Source organism: Rhea pennata, chromosome 16 (assembly GCF_028389875.1).
Source record: "Rhea pennata isolate bPtePen1 chromosome 16, bPtePen1.pri, whole genome shotgun sequence".
NCBI lineage: Eukaryota > Metazoa > Chordata > Aves > Rheiformes > Rheidae > Rhea > Rhea pennata.
Genome location: NC_084678.1, coordinates 14915381 through 14943365, shown reverse-complemented (window position 1 = coordinate 14943365; position 27985 = coordinate 14915381). Strand labels below are relative to the sequence as shown.

The 27985-nt window shown below is 55.2% G+C and overlaps 1 protein-coding gene across 1 annotated transcript; it reads left to right on the top strand.

Moving 5' to 3' along the window:
- Positions 1-3251: 3251 nt before the first annotated feature.
- On the top strand, positions 3252-23866 carry RBBP8NL (RBBP8 N-terminal like). The gene is made up of 14 exons (XM_062589301.1): positions 3252-3317; positions 8450-8638; positions 9964-10006; positions 10703-10798; positions 10967-11079; positions 12073-12145; positions 13744-13910; positions 14475-14557; positions 16112-16275; positions 17578-18406; positions 18883-18991; positions 21366-21427; positions 21777-21903; positions 23244-23866. The coding sequence occupies exons 2-14, from the start codon at positions 8572-8574 to the stop codon at positions 23369-23371; spliced, it is 2061 nt and encodes a 686-aa protein (XP_062445285.1). The 5' UTR covers positions 3252-3317; positions 8450-8571; the 3' UTR covers positions 23372-23866.
- Positions 23867-27985: the final 4119 nt, after the last annotated feature.

Sequence of the window (27985 nt, the reverse complement as noted above, 5' to 3'; positions counted from 1 at the left end):
GCAGCCGTCTCCGCTGGCGCCGGGGAGGACGCGTCCCCGCAACCCGGCTGTGGCGGGTCAAGGAGCTGCGGGAAAACCGAGCCAGAGTGGGAAGGGCTCATCCGCTTCTTCTTCCAGCTGCGAGAGGACTCGCAGCTTACGGGCAAGGGAACCGCAGCGCGAGGAGGTCTGAGGTACCGGCCTAAAACTGAGCGGCTCCCCCCGATTCCCGACCGGCTCGAAGCTGCTCCAGGTGCTGGTTTTACTTAGTGCATTTTCCCGCGCTGCCGTTGCGGGCACGGTGCCGGTTCCCAGGCGGCTCCGGCTCCGACACGTCCCTCGGCGCTGCTCCTGCGGCCGGCCAGCAAACCACGCTGACGTCCCGGACTGCCAGCTTCTGCACCCGAGCGGGGATCTCGGTGTTCACCCGCCGGGAGAGCCCTCGGCGAGCGCCGCAGCCCGGGCAGCGCCCGCCCGTCTGCCGCCACCGCGCGCGCGGAGGCTCTGCGGCGACGTCCGGCGCGGCCTCGACTGCTAGAGACGCCGCTCGTCAGGAAAGGCCTGCTTAAAAGCAAGCACATAGCTGCTCACTGCAAGCAGCCCTCGCGGGAAGAGCCGCTCCCGGCTCGTGCGCGCCAGCCCCGAGCGCGGCGGGGCTGGCGCGGAGCTCCTCGGTCCGGGCACTGGCGCCCTTTGCTGCGGGTCTAAACGTCCAGCGATTTCCCAAAGGAGCAAAAAAATCCCCATCTTCCTCGATGCACGTTTCGCACCCGTTTGCTAATTCTACCTCCAGGCTTTAAAATCAGAGGGATGACTGCTGGCGACCCGCAGCGGGAACTTGGGAGCGGGCGGCGGGCACCGTCCCCCCGCGTCCCGCTGCCACGGCCGCCCGCCCCGCGCCCGGCAGACCGCCAGCGAGGCCGCAGCCCTGGGAGGCTTACAGCGGCGGCAGGCGGGCGGGCTGTCTCGGCCCCGGCTCGGCCCGCTTTTGCGGAGCCTTTCCACCGCGGCAAGGCAGGAACAGGAAGCAGCGAGCTCCTCGCGCTGATTTTGCGTCCTGGCCGGAGCTGCCGAGTCCCCCCGGGGCCACGGCGCGGCAGCCGGCGGCCGCTCGCTTTGCAAAGCCGGCGAGCAACCTCTGCTGGAGGCTGCTTGTCATGGGTGCAGCACCGTGCTGGCTGAAGGAGCGGTGCGTCTAACGAGGCATCTTTTAATCAGCTCTTCGCAGAAGCTGCCTGGTTTGTTTGCATCGCTCCCGGTTTTGCCATCGTTGCTGTGTATCTGTTCCAGATCGATGTCCTCCAGAAATGAAGCCGGCAGCGCAACTCCTGCCTGCCGGGGCGGCTCGTTCCTGCGGGGATGTCCTGGAGCATCGGGCCACGGGCTTGTCCTTGCAGGGTGTCATCAATGCCTGAGAGCACCTGGTTCTGCAATGTCCTCAGGGCCATATCAAACGTCCAGCACAGACATCGGTCAGAAATGGGCATGCGTGAAGCTGAGCGACCCGATCGCCTGTAAAACCAGCCTGCAGCCCAGGCACGTTGGTGCCTGCACCCGGCCAAGGCCCCCGACCTGATCTTCGACCTGCCCCGGGGTGGCTATGGCTGCGCCTGGCGGTGCTCCTGGTCCACCCCGCTGCCTCGCTCGCGCCCCGCAGGACGGGTCCTGGCAGGGCAGGCTCCGTGAGCACCAACGCAGGGGCTGGATTTGCTCATCTCCGAAGCAGTTTCCCTGCTACGTGTCCTGAGCTGGCCCATGCGGACCCATTAACTTGCTGTTCCTGAACAAGTTCTCGAGGGCTCTGATGCACAAAGACCATGAGAGCTTTGAGGGTTGCTTTCACAGGCAGCAGGAGATGCTCTGAACCAAGCAAAGATCTTCCTTCCGTGGGGTTGCTATAAATTCCAGCACAGTAAACGTCAGCCCGAGGTACCGGCCTGAGTCAACCGGTCATTCTCTAATTGACATGTCCCCAGTGAAGCAAACAGCCTGAAAGGAAGGAGAAGGGATTAAAGGAGTCAAGAGCTTCCCTGTGCCTATTGCAGGTTGCTTGCGAGAAGCCTTGGATGGAAAATAACCCCCTGCAGCCCCATCCTACGTCCCTCTTCGGAAAGGGCAGGCGAGGACCCTCACGCGGGCAGCGCGACCGCGAAGCCAGCCCCGCACGTCCACCGCGGCGCGGCAGAGCTGCCGCTCGCCCGGGCCACTGCTGCGGCTGCAGCGACTCGGGGCGGGGGGGAGACGGGCGCAGCAGGGCAGGGGCCTCCCGGGAGGTTACTGCCGAACCTGCCAGGCCTTGGCAGAGATGGGCAGAGTCAGGGCCAGCATTTTCCCAGGGAATGCTGAAACAGCGGCACTTCAAAGGCTTAGGGCATGTCCACGTTCCCTTCGGCTCTGCCGGCCCGAGGCGCGGGGATGGGAGCTGCTTGCGTCAGCAGCTGGAGCCTGGAGGGACGCTGGGGCTGCCGGCCAAAAGCAGCGCCCCAATCCCCCTGCCTGTTCCTGCTGGCCCACAAGCATCCTCCTCTGCTACAAAGTGCCGCTCAGTGACAGGCTGGGGACATAGGTTGTAACCGGCGTTTGCAAGCAGCAAGTCGCACAAATTTGGCATCAGGAGGTATCCGCGCGTAGCGAGAGGCATCTACAGCTACAGATGGCATGCCCTCGCGATACGTACAGAAATCAAAACTCATCAAGGCCCGTCGGTATCAAAAATTGTCAGTGCTGACAGTCAGCGGTGCCTGCCGAGAGCAACATCGTCCCCAGACCAAACGTTTTGCGTGCCTGCTTCCGGGCTAGGCTGCCCCACTGAAAAGCGGCTCTCCTGAAAAGGCCCCTTCGTGGAGGTAACCTCCCTCTGCGCGAGCCAAGGAAGCGAGGGAGGGTTTAACGGATTGCTCTGTCATGTTCGATTTTTCTTTTCCTTTCTAGAAGAGTCGTGTTATGTAAAAAGAAATAATTCCCACCTTAATGGTGCGTGAATTGTTCAAATGGGTCTGTTTGCTAATGTGATTGACTTCAACCAACAGCACAGGCTGAACTGTAATTACAGGAAAACAATCAAATCTCCTTCTGGGTTCAAACTATACCGGTCTTGCCGCTTTTTTGTGTTATAGCAGAACCCGTTCGGCAGCTTGAGCTAAGCTTTCTGCTGCTGGGGCAAAGAAACGCAAACCAGTAAAGCCAGTCAGACTGCAAAGAAAAAATTATGGCATATTGTCCGTGCAAATGCACCCACACTGCTCACTTCTGTCTCCCATGTCCCAGGTGAGCCTCTTCGGATCACAGCTTGGCTGAGCCGGCGGAGCCGAGCGAGCGGGCGGCGAGGCAGCCCCCGGGTGAGTATCGCTGTGCCCGCGCTGATCTTTATCCATCCCCGGCATCCGCTGCAGCCTTATCTAGCGGGGAAGGGAGCCATGCGCGAGCGAAGGAGGGAGAACTGCCAAAAATAATGCACGCAAGTGCACAGGGTAGAGCTGTCACCCCGCGCCGGCAGACGGAGCGCGGTCCAGCTGCTGCGTGGTGGGGCAGTCACCGCCGTGCCACGCTTGCGGCGCGGGGTTTGCTTGCTCTCCTCTCCTCTCTCTGAGTCTGCGGAAGAGATCGGGGGTTTTTTAGTAGTCAGGGAGTTGATGGCTTGTTGCAAAGCACCGGCTCTGCTGTTGCGGGAAAGCCCACGTGGAGCAGGCGGGTTGGCAGGGAGCAGAGGCCCCTGGACGGGGACTGTGTGGCTCTTAGAAACTTCTCCCCTGGTGCTTTGCATCTGCATGTGAAAGGTAACGCGATACCATTGCAATCTGAAATGCAAAGAAACGTCATCCAGATCCCCCTCGGTCCAAAGGCAATAGCTGCTCGAGGGTCAGTGGCAGTTTGTGGTATCAGGTTTTACATAGGTAATAGGGAGCCCAGCCAGGTCTACATCTAAAGAACGGGGACTGGAGGATTAGAAGAGCAACATTTTCTCCCGGAGCAAACACCCGTGGCTACGCGACAGCCGCGGTGCGAGCGGAGCCACATCCTCGGCCGTGCCTGGGTACCCCGAGGCTCCGCGCAGCCCCAGGGGCGCCTGGGCTTCGAGCATCCCCAGCCACGACGCCGGCGCCTGTCCCCCAGGGCATTCGTGCCCGGCACGGTTTCTTCTTGGCATAAGCGCAGGGAGCTCCGAAACCTCCCAGGCAGGACGGCAAAGGCAGCGGCTCAGCAGGGCTGCGGGACAGGGCTGGCTTGGGGCATGAGCATTTTTTTTTGCCTGGCCCAAACCATACACACGTTCGACAGTAAATAACTTCAGACCGGGTCATCGGGCTCCTTCCCTCCCCCAGTTTCCCACCCTACATCGAGCACCTCTCTGTTGCCAGGGCTGAAGAGGAATTTGCTCTTTTCCGTGCAGCCAGGAGTCGGATTGCAGTGACCTCTGCTCCCCGGGCAAGGCGGCCCTCTGCCCCCTGCTTGGACCCTCTGCCCGTTGCACCGCATTCCCGCGGGACGCCCGCCCGCTCCCTGTGTGGGCTGGATAACGCTCCTGCAGGCAGTGCAAATATTTGGCAACCCCGGAGCTTCCCAGCGCTCCGAGGGGCGGGCCGCGGGCGCGGGGTGCAATGCTGCCGGGGATGCAGAGGGCTCCCGTGGCCCTGCCCCGTCTCCCCCCGAGTCCGGAGCAGGGAAGCAGCGCTGGCACTGCAGCGCGAGCGAGGCTGCGTCTGCTCAGCACTGCCTCCTGGCACCGGGATTTTGCCCTGTGGGTCGGACCGTCCCCACCACCGGCTCCTTGTCCCCTGTGGAGCGACGGTCCCGTGATGGGGAACGTGAAGCTGCGGTGTAGTATTGCTGCAAAACCGAGAGGGCAAAGCGCATCCTCAGCCGTTAGCTGGGGAAACCCAGGTGGAAAAATGCACCTGCTGTGGCAAGGAAAGGAGCCGGAGTCCAAACTCGCAGGCTCCTACCCCTGCTTGGGCTCCGATGGAGATCACGTCCCTGCATGTGCTTTTACCCGAGTAGCCTGGCCACGAGTCAGGAACTCGAGGACTGGGCTGGGGCTGAGCGCCGCTCGGTAAGCACGCCCTCGGCTCGCGCTGCCAGGAAGGCGAATCCGGGCTGGGCCGGGGGGTCCTCCAAATTAGAGGAGCTGGGCATTTTTCCTCCCCAGCAGCAGGACCTCCCATCCATTTCATCGCGAGCTGTAGGAACTGCTGAAGCACTGAGCTTTAGTGGAATTGGTGCTCGGCATCTTACGGCACGTTCCTGCACCGCTCTCGGCAGCGGGAACCCGACTTCCCGGTGCCTCCAGGGTCTGATGATGGAGCAGGGAATAGAAAGCATCCAACTTTCCTGCCCGGCTTGTGCTCAGCCTAGCCCCTGGCAGGATGACACCTGCAACCCCGCCATCGCTCCTCCCAAATAGCCAAAAACTGGCCCTTGAGGCATACGAGAGGCACCCGGAGGCGCGCGCTGTCACTGCCCTGGAGGAGCGGTGCCGGCAGTGCTCGGAGCCCCGCCGCGCGCGCTCCAGCCCGTCTGCCTCCCCCCTATCTGCCAAACGGCAGCGTTGCTTATCTGGCTTAACACCCGGCTCCCAACATGCAAAAATACAGATTTTCCTCTAGAGGCAGGCAGCCAGCACTGCGGGCACCGCGGCTTTGTGCCGCTTTTGCAGGCCTGAGCCTTCGTGGCCCATCGCCGTCCCTGGAAGCCGTGCTCCGGAGAAGAGCTGCTACAACCACGGGCTCCGTCAGCTGCGCCGTACCCAGGGCAGGGAGATTCCTGCGTCCTGCTCGCCCGGCCGCTGGAGCGAGCGGGATGGGCAGGCGCGGCGCGGCGCGGCACAGCGCGGCGCGGCGCGGCACAGCGGGGGCTCGCGAGCCGAGCGCCGTCGCGGCAGGCGCGGGCGCTGACGCAGGGTTTGCTCTGGGGGAGCGGGGCGGCAGCGGGCGGCCGCGCTCGCGCCTCCTCGCCCTGCCCTCCGCTGCGCGGCCTTGAGCTATTCCCTTAGCTGCTCCGCTTCGCAATTAAAACACCTGGAAAATGCGATAGTGCTTCGTTACCCACTTCCCAGAGCATTTGGAGGCGTTAATTAAGTAATGGTTACAGAAGCTGCAGTTATCCTGAGATGCACAGGCAGATAAGTGACTATATTTATCGTTTCCCAGCCCTCGGTGCATGCATGCGCCCGGGGCCTCGCCAGCTGCCAAAGCCCCCCGCGCTGCGGGGCCTCGGCGGGTTTGGGCGCGGTCCGCCCCGGAGCCCGGAGCGCAGTGCCGGATGCGCCGGGGAGGGAGAAGACGGTCCCCGACCGCCTCCGGGCGCCGGGCGCGCTCGGACAGCGCGGGTGACCGGCCTCCCCTGCGCTCCTTAGCGCTCCTGCAACCTCGCCTGTCGTCCCGGGCAGGGAACCCCGGGGCCGGCTCCGCTCCGAGGGCTGGGCGCGAGCCGTGCGCCGGCGCTGCGGAGCGGCCGCGGCGGGCGAGCGGCGCTCGGGGCCGGCGGCGCCGGGTGGAGCAAGGCGCCGCGTCTTGCTCCCTGCAGCCACCAGAGCCAATTTTCGCTCCCCCGTTGCGGGGTATTTTTGCAGTTCACACAGCCGCGCACAAAACCAGCTTAGCAGGGAGCGAGCTGTGGGCTCTGTTTGAGGACAGCCTGTGCCGTGTGAATTCACTCGTACAAATAAATAAATGCCTAGGAAAAAAAAAAAAGAACAAAAAACAACTCCCAAACCTGTCAAGCACACGGTGCCTTGGAAAAGCAGAACAGCTTCGCTTTGGCCTCCAAAATACTATTGGCACTGCAGATTTTCCATGACTGACCAGCCAGCCTTTCTGAGTATAAATTCAATTTCTAGTTCTAAAATTAGACCGAGAACGCAGCGGGGGAGCCAAGAAAATGAAGTTTGGCTAGTGAGAGCAAGTCTGCCCGGTAATCGCGCGGCGAAAGGTACGGCACCCAGGCCTGGGCTGAAGCTGAGGAACCCCAGCGCTGCTGACCGCAAAACATCTGAGAGCAAATCCGTTAAGCTAGGCTGACCCTACAGTGTTAGGACTTTCGAGTCCTGCAATTTCTTCTTTGAATTACTTAAGCTTATTTATCTAACGAGCAGCATTTTTTTTTCTTTTTTTTTTTTTTTCCTTTTTTGGGGGAAGAAACAGTGCTGAGGATGGGGGTCCGCCGCCGGCACAGCAGCGCAGTTCCGGGGAAGCTCGGCCAAAAGCCACCCGCGGGGCACGGGATGGAAAATGACTTCCCCGTCGTTTTTTTTTTCCTTCCCGCAGGGGCGGTGCGGAGGCCGGCGAGGGGCGATGCGGGGCACCCCGGGGTGCTGCCGCGCGTGAGGGCAGACGTGCCCTCGAGGGGAGCCGCTTTTCCGCGGGGTTGCGCTGCAAGGGCCAAGCAGGTTTCTCCCTGTTTTTGCAGCTGCGGGTATCGGCAGAGGAGACCCGAGCGGCCAGCCGCGGAAGAGAGACGCAGAGCTCGGGTCGGGGCTCGGCGATCCCTGGAAGCGCTTCCCCGCGCCCGGGCGCGCGAGCGCCGAGGCGGCTGCTGAGCGAGGAGCAGCTCTCCTTAACATCTTCTCATCGAGGTTTTGGGAGCTGAGCCAGGCCTTACCTCACCCGGCTCGGTACTAAACCGCAGCTCTTGAGGCCGAGCTTCGGCGATCGGCTCCTGCCGCCGCCGCCGGCGGCTGATCGCGGGCGAGCGTGCTGGCCGCGCCACGCCGCGCCGGACGCGGTTCACTCGCTGCGGCGGTCAGCCCGCGCTTCCGAAGGCTTTGTGCCCTGCGAAGGGGGAACGATGATTTTTTTTTTTTCCCTTTCTGCTTGTGTATTTCCCCAGACGAGGAGATTTCAGCCCCGTTTGTACTCAAAAGGCGAGGGCAGCTCCTCCGAGACGAGCGTCCCCGGGGCCTGCTGTGGCAGCTGACGTGCTGGCTGCAAGCTCCCGCGGCCGCGGCCGCGTTTGCCTGCTCCTTCTCGCACCCGGGTCGCTGCTTGCAGCGCGGCGAGAGCACGCGGGTGGCTGGCTGCGAGCGCTCGCCGGCGCGTGCCTAATTTCTTTTTAAAATCAGACCCTTTAGGGGAAAGTTTCTTCTCCCAGCTCCGCGTGCCCGCACCTTGCATATGCGCCGGATGGGGCACACCTCACTCCGCCTGCAGATAACGGCGCGGGCGCCGGCGGGGGAAGAGCCTGGGCGGGCGCCGGCGGCCTCGAGAGGCTCCACGCCGAGCCCGGGCGCCCGCCTCCGCCCTCCCGCGGCCCCCGCTCCTGCCCGTCACTCCCTGCGCCGCCGAAAAATCACGGTCGCTGGGTTTAGAGGACAGTTTCAAAGCCTGAAGCACTCTTTGGCTGCTCGCTTTCGTGGCGCGGTTCACAGCTTGGAGGGGTCCCGGGCCGCTTTCCTCCAACCTGTTTCTAAAAGTTTGCAAAACATAACGTGCACAAAATACATCTGTTTTACCGGGGGCCTTTTCTTTGTGTGCAGCTGTCTGTTAGGCTGAGACCTGGCTGATTTAAAGGAAGAGGAGAGGAGAGGAGAGCCTCCTCCGAGGCACAAGCGCAGGATCGCCGCGGGCAGCAGCCCGGCAGCGCCGCGCAGCCCTGGACATGAGCACGGACAGTTTTGCAGAGTTCCTGAATAAGCTCAAGGAAATCCATGAGAAAGAGGTCCAAGGTAAGGAGGCACGAGAGCTCCTATTAAAAAATGGCCACGGTGCGCTTCTTTTTAATGCCACCTTCGTCTGTTTGGTGCCAAGTAACCCGAGGGGAGGAGGTGAGTGTGCTGCCTCGGGACCGCCGGGAAGGGGGTCGCAGCCTGGCCCTCGAGGGAGCGCGGAGGCCCATCGCACCCTGGTGCATTTTATCCCTCATTCAGGTGGAGACAGAGGTTTGCTGAAAAAATCAGCAGCTCTTTGGGTTATAAGGAGGAAGGGAGGGAGCAGCCCATTTTTATGTCCGATTTCCTGGTGGCTGGAGAGCGCTCCCAGCCCCGGCAGCGCTCCGCTCCGCGGGAATTGCCCGACGCGCTAGCCGCAGCGGATTTGCCCCGCTGCTGCCACGGTCCGTGACAAACCTGAAATTCCCGTGCGGCAGCAGCAGCGGCAGTGCCGTTATCGCCCGACTTCTCCAAAGCGCTTTTCCCCGGCGAAGCCCCCGGGAAGGGGAAGGCCGGCTGCAGAGCCGATCAGCGCCGTGCCTTTCAGCTGGGGCCGGCTGCCTCTGGGGTACTGAATGATCACAGAGGAGATGGGAAAATGCAATAATCCGCAAGACAGAAGTGGCAGGGCTACAAGGCTCTGCTAAAGAAAACCTTAGAATAAGGATGGATAGAGCGGTCCTCTAGGGAGCTGCCAAGTCATACATTACTAAAACAAGAACTATTAAGTTAAGCAAACAAATGCCATATCCAATTGTTTTCCTATTAAAATAATTCCCAGTATTAATATTATGAACACAACAGTGCTTTCACAGAATTCTGGCTTATGAATTCATTCTTGTCTTGTGTAATTTTAGGCCAAGAGAGAGTACAGAGGAAACTGTTGAGCAATTTAAACCACACACTTGCATCTATTTTGCATAAAATGGAGCTGACAGAATGTAATGTCTGCAGATCCATCAATGAAAGCAGTTCTTGTTGAGCTGTAAATATTCTCCAAGATGCTTTGCAGCCCCAAGAATTGTGAAATACTGCCCACCTGGGAAATGGGTAGTGTAAATAGAAATAGCTAGAAGGAAAACCGAACAGACTTTGGGGGTGAGGGAGAATGTAAACCCATTAAATCATGAAATCACAAAATGTCCTCACATTCTGTACGACCTTCCCAGTTATGTTAAGCTGCTGTCATTTAGCACAGGCAAACAAGGAACGAGGTCTGTAAATTGATGATGCTTCTTTAAAATGAAGCACCCTCCTAAAGTCAGGTTGTCGCATTTTTTTTTCCAAACTGCCTTGGAATTTGCAATAAATGCCCATCTCTCAGGCTCTGTTAATTATTCCAGGTCTGCAAACAAAGCTAACGGAGCTGACGACGGAGAAATGCCGGTGAGCAACGCAGACTCCGCTCTCTCTCTCTGTGCCGCAGCGCTAAAGGCCTGCGGGGGGTGGATGAGAGGTTGCGCTGCCTAATTTTGGGACCTTCCCAGAAGCTTCTCGGAGGCTGCTGTGCCTCTGGGTGCCTGCGAACGCCGCAGGTCCCCAGAGAGGCTGCCTGATTTGGAGGGCATTGCTCGCCTTTGCCTGGGCATTGCCACATTTAAACCTTTAATGACCTGCACCACGCAGGGCTGCGGACACAGCCAGGGCTTGGGGGTGACGTTTCCCCTAGGACAGTTCGGTGATTTCTAGAGCAAGGGGAGAAGAGCGACTTGGCTTTCAGCAGCCAAAATCCCACTAGCCCCAGGAGTGCCCTCCCCAGTGCCTCTGTAAGCTGGCCTCTTCCCGCTCCTCTTCCTCCTCCGCATTGCACCCAGGACTGAGCAGGCAAGGACCTCACCGGGGTCCCTGCAGGCACCCTGGCTGTCATGCACCGTGGCACTCATGCATCCAGGCACCCATTCTCCCCAGCACCCTGGCACCCTCACACCCAGTAAAAGCACTTGAGTCATCCAGTGCGAGCAGTGCCGTGCACTCGGGGGATAAATCCTTCCCATTGCCAGTGCCCTGAGAACACAGCCACAGACCTCGGGGGAAATCTGATGACCCTTTTGTTTGGTTGTTCTATGCTGTCTCTCGTATTAGTGATGCCCAGCGGATTGAAGAGCTGTTTGCAAAAAATCACCAGTTAAGGGAACAACAGAAGGTCCTTAAAGAAAACATAAGAGTGTTAGAAAACAGGTAAGATTTATTTTTGAAGAAAACATTGTTTTGTGGCAGCGAGTGCACCCTCCTGCAGGGAGAGCTTGCTTTTCGGTGTCCGCGGGTGGGCGTGCACGCCATGGCAAGGGTGGCCTCGAGGTGCCCCTGCCGGGGCTCAGCTAACCCAGCTCGCGGCTCTCCACCCAGGCTGCGAGCAGGTCTCTGCGACAGATGCATGGTCACCCAGGAACTGGCGAAAAAGAAGCAGAATGAATACGAGACGTCCCATTTCCAGAGTCTCCAGCACATCTTCATCCTCAGTACGTACCGAGGTCTGCTATCTGTTTGGCTTTGGCTTGTTGAGACTGTTCCCTGGTTAAAGCCTCTCTGGGCCCCGGAGAGCCGAGAGCCACCGCGGTGGCTGCGCAGCCCGGAGGTGTTTGCTGACAGGCAGAGGAGATGGGAGGGAGCTGAGCCAAGCCGGGAGGCCTTGAAAAACCAGGGCTCCCATTCGCAGCCCGCACCAGATTTGGGTCTGGGAGGTGACGGCTACGACTGGGGCAAGATCGCAGCTTCCTCCGCTGCAGCTGACCCTGATGGGGCCCGTGGGTGGCACGCCAGGCGCGGGCGGCCCCGCTGCAAGGGCGCAGCCGCCAGCAGCAGGGAAGACATGCCCACCAGGCAGCTGCTTGCATGAATCAGCAGAGCCGGGGGGGTGGACTGCAGCCTGCCGCAGCTCCAGCGGCAGGAGAGATGCGTCACGCTGAGAGCCCCGGGCTCGGCTGCAGCCGGGGCTCCCCAGCCAGGCGGTATCAGCTGCCTGGAGAAAGATGCGTTTGGCACAGCAGAAGCAACACTCTGGAAAAGACAGGAAATTCACAGCAGCAGCAGCTCAGCGCGGGTAGATGGAAATCAAGCAACACGTGTGATGAATCTTCTCCCCAGCCCTTGGCAAAACTCCCAGTGCTGCTCAAGTCTGGGGTGTTTTTCTCCGTGTATCTGACTGGCCCAGGGAGGGCAGTGGGGGTGAAAGAGAAAGGGATAAGGAGGGATGGAGAGGTGCCAGCAGTCCTGGCTTTATCCCCCCATCATGCTGTCACTCCTGCTTTCCAAAGCATTGCTTTCTAGCTGATCGGAGGAGGAAAGGCAGCGCTCATGCTGGCTGTGTCGCTCCCGCCGTGCTGCGCTGTGGCCTGCAGCAATCACCCTCTCTCCAGGAACCAAGTAGGCTCTAATGGACCTCCCGTCCCGGTCGAGCTTGAGTCAGAAGGTTGCTCCCTTTTATCCTTAGCACCCTTTGCCTCTCTTTGCAGCTAATGAAATGAACCGCCTGAAGGAAGAAAACAGAACTCTCAAGGAAGACCTGAAGAGGCTCCAAAGCCTGGAGTAAGCACTCTTCTGGGTTTAATTCGTTACATAGGGTGTTGGTCTGGCCAGAGGCTTCCCTACAGCCAAGCAGGGCTATGGTCAGACCACAGTGTCCTCAGAGGTATTTTAGTGTCTAATTCCTACAGGTTCCAGTAGAAGATAGACACCAAAAGACCTGTAATGATCTAAATCTCTTTTGACCTTTGCTTACTCCCCTAGCCACCTGCATCCAAGGATTTAATCTTTGGGTTCCTTGAAGCAAGGTACGGCTAAAGTAGGATGTAGCGGGATGAGAAGGGGAGGGGTGTACAGGAAAGCTGTGGGCATTTTTTGGTCCTGCATTTCCCATTAGTCTGGTGCTTCTACTGAACAATTATTGCAGCACGAGGGAAAGGGAGAAAGTAACTGTCTTCTGGCTAGCAGTGCATCTTGACTCCATGTCTCCTGGGGAGCAGAAGGTACTCAATACACACCCACGGTGGACTACCATGAGAAGTAAAATCAGGGACTGTTTGCCTGGCCACAGTCTTCACTGGAGGATTTCAAAGCTTTTCCATGTCTACAGCTGCCCTCCTGCAGCAGCCAGACTGCGTGACTCAGAAGAGACCCCCAGCAGGACCTAACACCTCTTTGCAAAGTCATGGGGGCTCTGCACATGTGTGAAATTCGAGCAGAAAGGCAGACTCCTGAGTCATAGAGCAGGTTTGCAGGAAATAAATTGCTTTTTGCGTGGGAAGAAGAGCTACAAGCAAGGAAAGGACTGAGCCAGGCTTAAGAGAGAGGTGTGATTTGCTCCAACAGGTTAATATCTTAGCAGAGCACTGTGGTGAAAGCCAAGTAACCTGTCAGGCTAGCCAATATATACAAATCAGCTCATTCCTCAAGGGTTTAAAGTCCAGAGGAATTAGCACCAAGGGATTAGTTTAGAAATGTGCTTTCTTTGGAGCTCAGAAGTTCCATCCGTTTAAAGAGAAACTCTCACTTTTATGTCCTGATGCTTCCTGAGGAATTTCCTAGCTCTGGATCTGATGGGGTTCACTGAGCCCTGAGCATTTCTGCTCTGCTCTTCCCTGCACTGTTCAATAGGGATATTTGCAGCCAAACATTGGGGTCTCAGCATCAGGGTCCAGCTAGGGCTAGACATAGGTGCAGGGCTTTGAGTCTCATAGCAACTCCCTCATAGGGACTGAGAGCATCAGTCCCACTGGCTGGAAATGGTTAAGGGTGACAGTCCCCAAATCCATGTGCTGAATCCACCCCACTCCATAAGGCTGAAATCCCAGCCGGAGACGGACAGTTTCTCACAGAGCTTTTGCAATAGCCAGAGTTGGGTTTGAGCTTATCCAGCTTTGTGGCTTCCTGCAACATTACCCACAGCGAAGTGGGGAAATCAGACCTTGAGCTATTGGGCTGGCTCAATCCCATGTTCCTAATGTTCATGCAGCTGAACCAGTGATAATCTGAAATGGAAGAAGGTGGGTCTGGAGATCCAGTATGTCCATATCCATATTTACACAGGGCTCTGTAACTCAGAGCTCACAGTTCAGTGGCTCCCAAACTGGTGATCTCCTTCTCCTGCCTCTTCTCATTCACTTGTGTCCCTCTCCTTTCAACAGGGACAGGATGAAGTACCCAGGAGTCATCTCCAGAGAAAGCAGTTCCAGCCCCAATTCCCCCTTGGCTTTACTGTCCCCTGTAAGCAGGACCCCCAGCATCGACAAAGCAGCTCAGAGAGGGGCAGAAGAGGCGCACCATGACGTGCCAGGCCTCGAGCTGGGAGAAGGTGAGAGCAGCTGGCTCCATCCACACTGGAAAGGATTGAGAAGGGAAGAATGACTGATCCATAGCACAAAGCTGCTCTGGGAAAGGGGCTGGGGAGCACAGATCAAATTTTTGGAAGCCCGGATAGACATTGCTGTAGCCAGAAGAGCTGCCATGAAGGTAACTGCATGTCAAGGGATAAACATGCTGCTTGGCTTTAGAGTAAACAATCCCTGGAGATACCTGAGTACCATTACTGTAAGAAAAATGCTGTGCGAATGTGGACCCACTACCCTTTTGGTGCAGAGACTGTATATTTGCCTTGCTGTCAACCTCATATGCGAGAGAGGGTACATTAATTCTGGTGCTGGCTTAAGCCAGACAGAAATCTTGGCCCAACTTTGGCACGAAAACTTCAAAAGAAAGTGCTTGGTGCCTGCCAGCTCCTCCCAGTTGTGGTGTGCTAGCTTTCCATGCTATACTAATTAGTATGCTACAAGACTCTAGCACGTGGGAGAGGAATCCAGGCCAGCCTGGAGCCACCCTGTGGGGCCATCATGGTCATTGGTTGTATCTTTGTTTGCAGAAAAGTCTACAGGACAGAGAAATTCTCCAAGCCACAGGACTTCCCCAAGCACTGTCCTCCAAGAAGCCAGCCTTGCAGAAATGGTGAGAGTTGCCAGAGCTTGCCTAGTGTTTTTACACCTTTTTCCCACCACTTCGGCCATCTTTACCAGATCAAACGGAGTGGAACAGGGTAGTGAATGACCAAGTGGCACGTAGAGGGTGAAAGAATCGGGCCCTTGCCAGAGCTGAGGAGAAAACCTACCAATTGCCAGGTATAACCCCTCTGCAGAAATTGCCACTAGCTACAGGAAAATCATTCAGAGTTTGGTACAGGCTTCTTGTCTCCTGCTGTGAGAGTCCACATCTTCAGTTTGTTTCTATATTTATACTTCATGATAGATCTACAACATGCCTAGTATCCTTGACTCCTCTGCCCATCACACTGGTTCCCCATTTGGATATCTTGTTAGGGAAATCTCTCAGGAGTGACAAACCCTGGGAAATCATGTAGGCCCATATTTTGGTGTAGTTTTTCCTGAGTTACAGAGTCAGTTCTCCATTATCTAGGGAAACAAGAGGCTGGGGCACTGTGAATAATGGAAAAACCTGGAAAACACACAAACTGTGGGTGCTTTTGAGTACAGAGTACAAATATACCACAGGAGCCCTGCTGACAAGCATCTCAGATGTCTCTCCACCTGCAGCATAGTGAATATTGGAATGCTTATGCAGCCATAGCAGAGTTATGTGTATTTTTAAAGAGACTGGCACTTAATGGATGCCGTTTTGTGCAGTGATGTGAGCCTGCCATGCCTTTGAAACACAGAGAGTGTGAGGGACGCAGAGCGATTTGGAGATATTGGGTGCTGGGCCCTGAGACTCCAAGACCTGGAGCTTTGTTCCTTGCTGTGGGAACTCGAGTCCACATAGGCACCCACACAGATGGTTCCGTTTTGGCACAGGATTCATTTACCTGAATCCACAGAAAACTTGATATAACAGGTGAAAATAAGTTTGGGTAAGGCTGCAGGCAGGCTGTGAGGATAATTAATGGGGATCAGAGTAAAGGTTGGTGACATCTCCTAACAGGCAGGGAAAAGTCAAGTCAGAACTTGATCTGAGCCTTGTATGACGATAGACAAAGATCATGATGTCCTGGCCTCACAACTAGGGCCTCCACTGGAAATATACCCATTAAATAAAGGTATGGTAGGAGCTCACATGAATAAAGTTCAGTGGCCTGAAAAGGGGTCTGAAAATTTGCAGGATCTTATCTTGCATAAGCCACTGAATCATGACTTGACCTGAGAGGAGGCATATGACCTCAGGCTATATATTGGTGCAGCTTGAAATAAAGAATAATTGTGATCCCACTGGAAAACATGAAGAGGAACTTTCCTGGGAAAACCAATGAAAATATTGTTTGGTTGTTGGGTTGAATTGAATCAAATTACTTCTTTTCCCTCTGGGGAAGAAATTGATAAAAAGATGCTGTAAAGTCTTTCACACAGAGCACTTAGGAGTAGTCTTTCTTGTTTGCACTGGTGAGGAGCCCTGTCTCTGCTCAGCGAGGATCTCTAGGCATTGCTCTGAGAGCCCACTCGGTCCAGGGAGCACAGCACACAGGCTCACGCGGACTCTTTCCCCCTGCCGTAGACATCCCAGAGGATCGCCAGCCAGCTGCATGGAACCATTGCCTTGGTGAGGCCTGGCTCGAGACCGTGCCTCCTGGAAAAAAGTCCTCCAGGGACCACACTGTCCCCATCAGCAGGAAAGACTCCTCTCCCATCGGAGCGTGAGCGCAGCCCCAGCCTCGAGGGGTGAGTTACCCTGTTGCAGATCTCGGTGTGCTCGTATAGGTCTGGTTTGCAGCCTACTGCAGCCAGCAAAAGGCTGCCACTGTCTTCCCCCACATTTCACATGGGTTTCTTTTTCCATCATTAGCTAGATCTTCCCATCACCATGTCAGCCTGTGGTCACTCTCACTCATCCCTGTGAACAGAGAAGGTTAGGCTGAAATACTGGATCTAGCAAGCTGGGCTGGAACCTCACTGAATAGACTGTGATGAGATGGCCGGTTTTTGCTGTAACAACCCACCTTCTTCTCCAGACTGCTTGTACTGCCCACAGCCTCAGGGGTGGGAGGAGGCTTCTCCCAATTTACACCAGCAAAAATGACTGGAATCCAGCCCTACAAGAACAGTCTCTAGTTATTTCAGTTTCATCAGGCAGAACCAGAAGGTGAACCTGATGCCCCAATCTCCAGCCTGCAGAAGAACAAGGAGATGACTTAAGCAGGAGGCAGCAATCTCTGCTGCTCTTTATCTATTCTAATGGGCTTTTCTGCAGTGCTCAGCACTTTTCAAGGCTTATCCTTCCCATTGATTTCAGAAGCAGAGTGCTAAGCAAAGCCAGTAGGTTCACCTGTGAAGACAGTAAGCTTCCCAGAGTGGGAGTAGCTCTGCCAGTGCTCATGCACATGGAAGTTGCCAAATAAGAAGCAATGGCAGGACTTGGTTGGCATGAGTAGGTTCACTCACCATACTGGCCTTCCTAACAGGGCTGTAAAAATCTCCCAGTGGATAAGATTAGGATAAGATTAAGATAAGATTAGGGACAAATAATTCCTCAATGATGGGACACTGTCCTGGAGGTCTTCAGGGCCACCAAAACACTAAGAAAGACCAAGAACAGGTATGAGTGGAATTCAGGGTGATTCTGACTTAAACAGTATAGTTTGGCAAATAAATTTTCAGCAGCAATGCTGATCTGAGCTGTCACTCTATCCCCCCAATGACTCTACCCATCCCTTGTACTAGTGTGGCTCAGGAACACGCTGTTGTAGGCAAGGCGATGGTAACAGCTTACGGCAAGCAGCACCGCTGCTGGATATCTAACCTCCACGCACGTCACCGGGACGGGAACCTCCTCACCAGCTGCAGGCACTTCCCAACACAACACCCAAAAGCAAGCGTAGCACAGGGGGCCAGAAGCCGCAACAGTCAGTGGGGCACAGAAAGAGTACCAAGAGACACCTGCGGCATCACCTGCAGGAGCTGGGAAACTATATGAAAACTCTCTAATAAAGGTGTTGGGATTTTTTGTTTGTTTCTTTCTTTCAGTTATGCAACAGCAAGCAAATTGGATTCCCCCAAGGTTGCTCCATCCTATGAAAACTTAAAACTGACTGCCAGGAAAGAGCAGCTCTGCCTCCTCAGCAAACATTTTTCCCTGCAAAAGCTGGGGCTAGCGAGTAACTGTGCTTCTGCCGACAGGGATGACAGCTTCTCCAGCCAGTTCCTCAGGGCCAAAGACGCTGAAGGCAGCATGAGGCCGCGTGACGACTGGGAAGATCGTGCAGCCATTTTCAAACTCCCCGCCGCCGTGGTTTACATGCGGGATCAGCATCTGGAGGGGAAACTCCACTTCCTCAGGCACCGGGAGCGGCTGCAGCACTTCCTCGCTCACCAGCGCCAGCAAGGCCTCCACATCAAGGTGGACAGTGACCAAAAACCTGCTCCTGAGGAGCAGTCCCTGTCCCCTTGGCTAAGCGTCGCACCAGGATGCAAAGAGGAGAGGTCCTCCCTGGAGGACACCATCAACGGGAAAGATGAGAGGGAGCTTTGGCTAAGCAGGGATGGCTCCGAGCTCAGAGAGACGGCCAAGGCAGCGAGGGACTATGGCACAGACATGCCACTGGACCTATCGGACTCCGGCCGAGGCAGGGAGATGGGCTGGCACAGGTCCCCGGAGCCGCGGGAGGCTGGCCAGGGGCAGCCGAGCCCCAGGGAGAGCCCCGCTGCTCTGGCAGCCCAGGGCTCCTGCGGACGGCACAGGGCAGAGTGGGATGACTTGCACCTTACCTACCACTACCTCCAAGCTGCCCGAGCCCAGCCCAGGGGCCAGCCCAGCAGCGTCAAGGAGGAGGAAGAAGAGGAGGAAGCAGCTGTGGTGAGTACAGCCTGCACTGGCATCAGCTGTGTCCCCTTCCCCTCTCCAGGGAGCCCAGTGTTGGGCACTGGGTGCCCGGCACAGTTATGATGACCTTTAATGCCCTGTTTTGAAAAGGCCTATGAGCGAATGGCTTTGCCTTATGTGAAGCCAGTGCAGATATATATGCACATGATAGTCACGGCCACCTGGTCATGGCCTTCGTTCTCCACTTCTGTAGAAAATAGCCCAGAAACCTACCTCCCCACTCATGTCCGAAAGATTTTTCTTCCAGGTTAGAGTAACGGTGTGCGGACAGAATCTGTCCCCTGTCCCTGCAGAGCTCTGCTGCAACATGCCACAGCTACACAGAAACGCCCCTGCGATGCCCGCAGCGCATAGCGGCTGGGGACCGGCCTTTTCCCCTGCTGGCAGTGTTTCTGGTAACTGTGGTGATGGCAAGCATTTACAGGGCTGTGACACTCTGTATCTTACAGCTGTCTTTCTCACGGACCCATCCTACAAGCAAGTCAATGTCGAGTGACCCTGAGGCCCTTTCGGAGACCAGCATGAGACTATCTCTGAATGCACAGAAAGGAGAACCAGGTAAAAAGCCCCAGGCAAATGTGACATTTGAGAATGCAAGAGCAAAAGATGCATTTTGTTTTGTGTGAAGGTGACTTACAGCTGGAAACTCTCTGTGTCAGACTTCGCGAACACCTGCAATTCCTGCTGACCAAAGGAATTACTAAATAATAAGAAACCCCCTTCTAGAGGCCCAGGTAAACCTGGCTTCCAGCTCTTTTGGGCCATCAGGCGAGCTTTGAGTTTTACATTTCTATCTCCAAGTACCCAATTTTCAAAACCAAATTTGGGGCATTTAGGGATGCCCAAAAATCCACCTCAGTCTCTCCAAGTAGCCCTGGCTCTTCTGGAGAGGAGTCCGGTATCTCTGCCCCACATGACCAGGAGGCACCCATCCAGTCTCACCCTGCGTGCCCTGCAAGGCAGCCTGTACCTACGCTCTCCTGCTGGGTAGGCACAGAGGCTCAAGGAGCTAAAGAGGCTGATTTAGCACTGATCTACCGGCAAGGCTTACTCCATGGTAAGCCACAAACACAAGACAATGTTGCTGCTCCAGGATCACCCACACTGACAGGTTGCTCTCAGAAAAGGAGAAGCTCAGAATCGTTCCCACTGGGGACAGGGAAAAGGCAAGAGGTTTGCAGGATTAGCACAGAGAAAAACATCGCTGTCTGTGACCCCTTTCTCTGAAGTGTGCCTACGCTAGCACAGAGATAAGGTTGAGCATGGAGCAAAGGATGCTGTTACCTCCAAGAGGTAGGACAGCTCAGGCTCTTCCATTTTCCCTGCTCCATCCATTGTTAAAGCCCTTTCCTATCTCAAAGCAAATAGCTAGGGACACTCAGGGCTCCCTCCCTGGCTGGACTGCCATGGGACAAGGAAGGCAGGTGTCCCCTAATGAGTGGGAGGCTGTAGCCATGAGGAGCGCAGAGAGAAGCACGTCTCCGGAGAGATTCACAGTACCAGCTTTACTGGCTTGACCAGAAAGTTGAGCTCACCCAGATTAGTTGGTCTGGGTGTGTCAGAGTGGTTTGGGAACACTCTCCAGAACAGGATTTTGCACGGTGGAAAAAAAAGGGGAGTCCTCTGTGATTTACATGTTAAGGAGATATCATCACGGCACAAGAATTTCAACCGATTACATTCTGGGTGTGGGAAAATACAGGACTTTCTTTTAATTCTCACTTGAAGCTTGACACAAAGCCCAGGAAACAATACACACATACTTTCTCACTTTCTAGTGAACCTTAACCCCCCAGAAGGATAAAGTGAGGACAGGAGTGGGCTATAAGGGCTCTGGGAGTGTCTGAAACATGGACGATCTGCTCTCTCACCTAGGCGAGAACTTTTCTAGGGGGTTGTGCCAACAGTCCCACCTTGGCTAGACCTTGGGCAGATCTACTAGTAGGCTGTGGGACCCCCAAACCTTGGTGTGCTGGGCACAAGGCTGCGATCATGTAGGAGAGCACAGCCCCAATCCCAGTCTCTTCTGGGAGACTGCTGCCACCTCCCCAGCCACCATTCTGCCCCACTGTGCTTCTGATGCCATGGCCGACATGGGTGTGCCATTGCAGGTGCACACCGGGGGTAGAGATGGTGCCCACAGCGGGCAGGGCTTGCTCTCCAGCCTGTGCCAGCTGCTGTCTGTGCAAAGGTCAGGTGCATGTCTGGTGCACGCAGGTACGTATCTGCTGTTGTGTAGCCTCGGGGCCTGTGTGCAGCAAAATCCTTTTGTTGGGCAGGGAATAACTCACCTGCCTTTCCTTCCTCTCCTCCTCAAAGCAAGTTCCCTACTAAGAGCCACTAAGCAGGACCAAGAGGAAATTCTGAGAACTTCCATTCTGGCCTCTTTCCCCAGCCATACTTCTCAATGCCTGGGCCTCAAGTGGGAAGGCAGATTTGGGGATTTTAAATACCCCCAGTTTTCATGATCTGCACACGACCATTGACTTTGGGGCAGTGTTTGTGACTTTGTTGTAGCAAAGTCCTAAGGATGTGATTTTATTGGAAACTGGTTCCCCAGAGACCTCTCTCGGCCCTCCTATAAACATTCATTTCAACTCGTATAACTTGGAGTGCTCTGCTTTGCGGTACTGCTTAGGGTTGAATTTGTTTTCAGCTTTGCTTGTGTACAGCCCTGGGCAGGCTCTCCAGAGCATCCTGGTCCTGCTGGCCATACTGGCTCCCGCTCCAGGCAGCCAGGACATGTCAGAGAATGTGGCCTTGTCTCCAGACTGTCCCAGCAGATCTTTGTATTTTGAAGTGTCATGACTGCGGTTGCCTGGTAATGAACACTCTGTGCTGTCAGAGCATGGCTCTGGAGCTCCGTGTCATGCTCATGAGTTTGTCAGGCCCCGTGCCAGCCAAAAAAACCTTTGCTTTTGTATTTCCTTAGATGACAATGATGCTGATTCTGGGAAACAAGACTCTGATGAGCCCGACACCACAGACAGCGAGGTTTGTTTGCCTTCCTCAGTCCATTAGCTTAGACTGCCTTGAGTCTGGAGATGCTTTCAGTCTGGGATTCCTGTTCTGGGAAGCAATGAGACATGAGACAAGTGTCCACTTGCCCAGATTCACTGGTGACAGAGGCAACAGTTCTTCCTATATGAGATGCCAAACCCCTTTTCTGGGGGGTACATTGCTACCCAGCTTAAGAAAGGTTGGAGATACCACTCTTTCCAGAAAAAGTCAAGAGGGTTTCTGAATGCAATGTTTGTCACAGCGGTATAGCAAACCAGCCCAGCCATCGGGTCCCTGGAAAGCAGAGTATTTTGTAGACTGATTGCTCTTCCCTTTGGTGCAGGTCACTGCCCCATATGAACATAACATCCAAAAGGAAGCCCATGCTGAAGGAAAATATCTTTGTGCCAAAGACAGAGCTGATGTGTTGCTAAAGAAGAGAAAAACAGCACAGGATCCCCGGACAAAAGGTAGGAAGGAGGAGTTCCTTATGGGACCAGCTCAGGGCTACAACTTCCACTGCTTCCTGAGGGGATCCTTTCAAGCAAAATATCTGAGGGCACCCAGTGCCCACAGACAGGTGGGGTGCTCTTCCACCGAATGAACTGCATGCTGCAAATAAATGTTTGCCCAAGGTGATAGAGTTGAGTCTTTTGGCTCCCCGCGATAAGACATGCTGCCCCATGTTTTGGCAATGGGTCTATCTCCAACCAGAGGAGCCCCCTGCTAATGGTTAGCCAGGTGGGCCTGGGCAAGAGTGGCCCAGAGCGCGCTCCTGAACACCTAAGCTAACAGGTATAAGTCCCTGGTATTTGTTCAGCCAGTCTGGAGAGGTGCTGATTGGAGAAGGCCAAATTCCCAGCAGTGAGTTATTGACATTCAGAGAAAAGTTTCTTGCAAAGTCTGTTGATTTTCCAGAGCGGCTGTAGAGGTTTTCCCTGGCTGACAATGGAATGTGTTGTACCCCGGTTTCCTACAGGTGAATAAGCAGAAAATTGTTCCTGATAAGGGCCAGGATAAAACAGTGTGCCTGTCATGCCTTAAATACTGCCCTGTCAGAAATATCCTGCTAGTAACAGTCAGTAAAGAAAGGGCAGTGTTGACCGACTGAAAATTATATATAGAGGGCTATTGCTTAAGCATAAAAGGGAGCTTGTTTAACAAGGAAGCCCTGCCCCTTGCTCTCTTCCTGGCTTTCTGAGATGCCTGCTAGCACTGTGAACATGATTGCATGCAGGTGAGAAGAGGGATTGCTCTATAAAACAAGCCTCTAGGAGCAATAAGGAGAAAGCTTTCCTCCCAGGGCAGATATGCAGCAGCACTGGTGCGGACTGTAGTGAGCCCAACTTGTAGCCCAGCTCACACGAATGCAGGCTCCAAGACTGGATGGAGATGTCCAGACCCAGGGCTGGATGCAGCTGTGGCAGTGATGGAGCGATGGAGAAGCACAACCCGTCTCATATTGTGCGGTGCGCACCACACACCACACTGTGCGCTGCTCTGAAAGGGAGAGAAATCCAAAAAAATGCATCCCACTGATCTGGGAATGGGATGCACCTCATAGGTACACTGTTGCGCCCAAATGCGGTTCTCTGCCTGCTTCTCCTTCACAGATTTTTTGCTTTCAGGGGACCACAGCCTCCCTCAAATACCTTTCCCTCTCAAATGTGAGAGGGTTTCTCTTCATCTTTCATTTGCTGAGCTTGCTTTCTCCTGTGCAGTCAGTATTTTGGGGCTAGGCCATGTTGACCCCATGCACCTAAGTCCATTACTCTGTGGTTAACTTCTGTGGTCACCTTCTTGTTAACAGCATCAAAAAAGTCACTGAGAGGAAGAAAGAAAGTCAAAGCCGAGGAGCGCTCAGCTGGGGCACCGGTGATCACCAAGAGCCTGGAGAACTGCTCCACTTCCCACCACAATACCTCCGAGGAGAGCTAACTGCAGGGCAGGCTGAGGAGCAATGCAGGCAGGCTGCGGAGCGGGAGGAGAGCACTGGGCCGGCTCAGAGACCTCCCTCCGCGCCCGACCCACGCTGGGAGCGCCGCTCCCCCTGCCACGCTGGGCCGGGCAGCGGGGAGCCCGCGAGGGCTCGGCAACGAGCGGAGAGCCCTGGAAGTCTGTACGGATGCTCCTGCAGGAGGCCAAGCGAGGAGATGCGACGGGTGAGGGGTGATGCGGGCAGCTGGTGGAGCAGCACAGGCTCTCGGTGACGTGCAGAGCGGGTCCCCATCCTGACGCCAGGAAGAGGAGACTCCCCCTCCACGCAGCGCCGGACCGGGACCACGTTCTTCTTCGGGGTTTCGCACGAGGAGATCGGCCTACCCCGTGTCTGGTCCCCGCGAACAGCTTCCTGGTGGCTGGCTGAAGGACGCGACCGGCGCGAGCACACGCAGGACCCCGCTGCACCCACGCGCAAACCTGCATCGATTAAATCCCTGCCCTGGTTTCCTATCCGCGTGGCACCGCGTTGGAATGGGGCAGGCGGGCAGTTTCCTCGTCCGGCTAGGCGCACGGACGGGGCCGGAGCGGGGGTCCCGGCGGAGGGGCGGGAGGGCCCCCCGCTAGCCGCGCAGATTGCGCTGGCCGCGGCAGCGCTGCCGGGAGCTTGTTTTCAGGCGGATAAAGGGCTCTTGAAAGATTTTTCCGACGCGTTAAGGAGGGGCACGCTTTCCTTCGGCATCCAGCGACCGGGTGCCGTTGCTCCCCAGCTGAGGCTGGTCCAGCAGGGACGCGGCAGGCCCCGCTGCGCCACGACGGCCCGGCCGGGCCCACGGGGGGGCAGCGGGACGCCCGTGGGGGCCCGGCGCCGTGCCCGGACCGCCCCTTCCCACGGGCCAGACCACGCTGCCCTCCGCGCACGGCAGCAACGCGCCAAAGGGGCGGGGCCTGCCGCGGGGGCGGGGCCTGCCGCGGGGGGCGGGGCCTGCCGCGGGGGGCGGGGCTGCCGCGGGGGGCGGGGCCTGCCGCGGCCGGGGGCGCGTAGCCGACAGCGCCACCTGGCGGGGAGAGGGGGCGCGCGCGAGTGGGGAGGCGGGTCGCGCGCGTGCGAGTGTGCGTGTGCGCGTGTGAGTGCGAGTGTGTCAGTGTGCGCGCCACGTGTTACTGCGCCGTTGTGTGCGTTAGCGCGCACGTCGCGTGTGTCGGTGTGCGCGTGTTTGCGTGTTGGTGCGCGTTAGCGTTACTACCCCGGTGCGCCCGCGCGCGTCGAGGCTGCAGCAGCCCCCGGCCACGTGCGCGTGACTCACGGCGGCTTCACAACCCGGCCGCTAACGGGGAGGGTGGGGAGCAAAGCCAACGGCGGCCCTGTGTGCAGGCACCCCCCCCAGGGGTCTGTCACCCTCCCTGGGCATCCGTCACCCCATGTGGGGTCTGTTACCCTCCGTGGAGTCTGTCGCCCTCCGTGGGTAGGGTCACTGGGGAAGCGTCCCCATGCGAGCAGGCAGACGCAGCTGTGCCCCAGGAGCACGGGACGGCCACCCCTCGCCCAGGCTCGCCGGGCACGGACGCGGTGAGTCCCCCATTTCTCATTCCCGTTTATCACCACCTGTTTCGGGTGAAGCGCTCGGGACAGCGTGGAGTGGGGCAGTAGGCGAGCAGGGGCCGGTTCATGGGCTCCTGGCAGCACAGGAGGGGGCCGGGGGCTCTTGGAGCACGGCTGAGTGGTGGCCAGTCCCCCAGCTGGCACAGCTTCTCCTGGGCACCAGTCACCCGGGTAACACCCAGGAGCAAGGCTGGGGCACGCACAGCGCTCAATACCCAAGATTGGGTGCAATAAAGGCCAGATTGAAAATTCAGGCTCCTCAGTTTGCTCAGGTTCAAGCTCCAGTCTCAACTCCAGGCTAGTCCAAAGGGCAGGAGGGGCAACCACCCTGCTGAGCTCCCCCATACCATCTTGAAAGGTTTAATTTTTGGAGTCAGTGATCAGCAAGATCTTTTATTTTGTTACCTGATTTTCTGATCCGGGCATGGCACAAGAGCTGTGCTGGCACGAGGAGTGGCTGAGCAGCCAGGGCGCCAGCAAAGGGACGGTTGCCGTGCTGATTCATTGCGGCTCAGAACGCTCATCCGATCACAGCCCTGGAAGCTGGACCTGGGCCACAACTCGGATTCCTTCCCCTTTTGGTCCTGGGCAGGCAGCACTACATCTATCACTTGCTCGGACTGACTTGCAGGGGGCAGTAATAACCCAGAGCAGCGATGAACGTGCGTGGTGGACTGAGTAAGTCTGTCTTTTAAAAAGATTCAATCAAAAGAAAATGCAAATATAATCCTGTAGAGAGGCCCCTCAGACTGCAGGGAGACAGCCTGAGACCAGAAGAATTTAAGGAGGGATGGAACTTTTATGCAACTATAAAATAATCCCCTCCCTACAATGATCTCTTGATAAGCAAAATGTGCAGAACTCCTGCCAACAATAACAAAGTCTTCAGTTTCTTTTTTTTTTTCACTAAGAGATTTTTTTTCCTCTTTATTGCACAAAACTACCACAAAATTCATCTTCATTTATTGGGTTTTTCTTTTATTAGCTTTCATGTTGCTTCTTGCTTTGTTCCAACAGGCATCGTCAGCCAATGCCCCATTATCTCCGTGCAGTATGTGTTTGAGGGGCCTGGTAGGGACACGTATTTCACAGTTAGAACAATCCCATAACTATAAAAACAGAAAATAGTTTTGTAAGATCTGAGCAAAGTGCTCCTCCGAATAAGCTGCTGAAATGAAAAAAAGTTTATACACTGCACTTTATCCAGCCCCATAAACTCTGCTCATATCCAGCCCATAGCATGATGTTACTGCTCCCCTCATGCTCTCCATTAGCTGCAGAAAGGTGGATAATTGTTGAAGTCCTTTAGTTCTTGTAATTATGCCCGACAATATCTTGTTAACGTAACTCTTGACATATAAGTGCCCATATTGATTTGTCGAAATTACTTGCACAAACAGCCTGAGATTAGAACGGTTTTGCTGTAAGGAAATAATCTGAGATATGCAAGGAGCTGTTAAGCTTCACAGAGGTTTCACAAAGGTTTTCCATATGCAGTTTTTTTGTCTATATTTCTGTTCAGCACAAGGAAGACTTTTACACAGTGCTCTTCCCCTCAAAGCCACTAAAATCACCCTCAGTATAATATGTAAGTCTATAGAGCACTAAAGCTGAATAGAAGCTGTCCCATGAACGGATCGGTCCTTCTGGAAGGCTGGCAGCTCTTGTTTATTTTGTTTAAACAAATTATAGCTCTGATGTCATCAGTAAAGAAATGTAAGTAGAATGACTGGGATGATGAACTGGTTTCCCAGAGGAACTGGTTCAGAACACAGCTTGGTTTCTATCAGCCCAGGGACTGGATCTGAAATTCCACAAATTGGGAAGAGCAACTGTGCAAATATTTAGGGGCCTGCTCACATTTATTCCATCAAAAATAGCAATGGCTGGCTCCGGCACTGTTATGCAAAACAATCCCAATAACAGACCATCCTCAGTCTTTACTTACTGATTTATATATGTTGAATCATTCTTACAGAACATATCATTGCTCTCAGACTGCAAACCTTGGGAATGTATACAAATACCCTTTGTCTCTACTGTGCATGAGACTCCCACTACTCTCAGCAGTAAACCGTTTCCAGTTACTAGACTTTATCTGTAAAATTTTGTAAGAGATAAATTTGTGCAAATTCAGACATTGATATAAATCCCCATCCTGGGAAAAAAAAGATTGCCACCACACAAAGGTTCCTCTATTGCACTTGTAACTGAGATGTTGCTGTGCTGTAGCAGGAAACCAAGAAGTCAAACTAGCTAGAAGTAAAAGGGAGCTGTGTTGGTGACCCAGCTGACTGAAAGGCAGGAACTAGAGCAGCAGAAATAGAGAAGTGAGTATCAGATTCTCCTCCTTCCCTTACCGTCTTCTGCAGTGTTATTCCCTCTGTAGCTGTACATACTGCAAAGATAATATGTTTATAAGATTGCTAATCTAGCCATATGATTTTAACCTTCTCAGTGTTGAAATTTTAGTGTTAATTTAAAGGAATTACTGCTCTACCCTGGGAAGCTTTCTATAACATCAAATGTTTAACAAAGCTCTTACGTTCCCCTAGTGTCTCAACCCATGCCCTTTTCATGAGGCTGATCACCACACTCTGTGGTGAGAGAAGAGATCTGATGAGTTAAATGAGTTTAAATGAGATCTGATCAGTAAGTATTGCCCATTTATAGTGACAGATTTGGAAACATAGCTTCACTCATCGATTCACTGTAGAAAAGCTCATTCCAGGCATTACTGAAGTCTTGCTTAAGTCCCATTTGGGGGATTTAAGTAGGAAGGACATTTTGTGTAGGTTCTTCCCAAGGGCAGATGCACCTTGTGTGTGTGAAGAGGACGGTGACACATCTACACAGCCTTTACATGCAGTTCTGCAGTACACAGTTAGGAGATCAGAGGGGGCTGAGGGACATTTGGTAGGGAGCACTTAGGTGTGTTCATAACAAAGCACAAGGCCAAGTTCATAAACCTTTGAAAGGATTATAGATGGACTGTGAGATAATGGATAGGT

What these genes read in the sequence shown, in the direction of transcription:
- RBBP8NL (XM_062589301.1), top strand. Translation starts at nt 8,572, where the DNA reads ATGAGCACGGACAGTTTTGCAGAGTTCCTGAATAAGCTCAAGGAAATC. An exon ending in CCAGCACATCTTCATCCTCA is followed by an intron (nt 11,080 to 12,072) that starts GTACGTACCGAG and finishes CTCTCTTTGCAG; the next exon opens with CTAATGAAATGAACCGCCTG. An exon ending in AAGAGGAGGAAGCAGCTGTG is followed by an intron (nt 18,407 to 18,882) that starts GTGAGTACAGCC and finishes TGTATCTTACAG; the next exon opens with CTGTCTTTCTCACGGACCCA.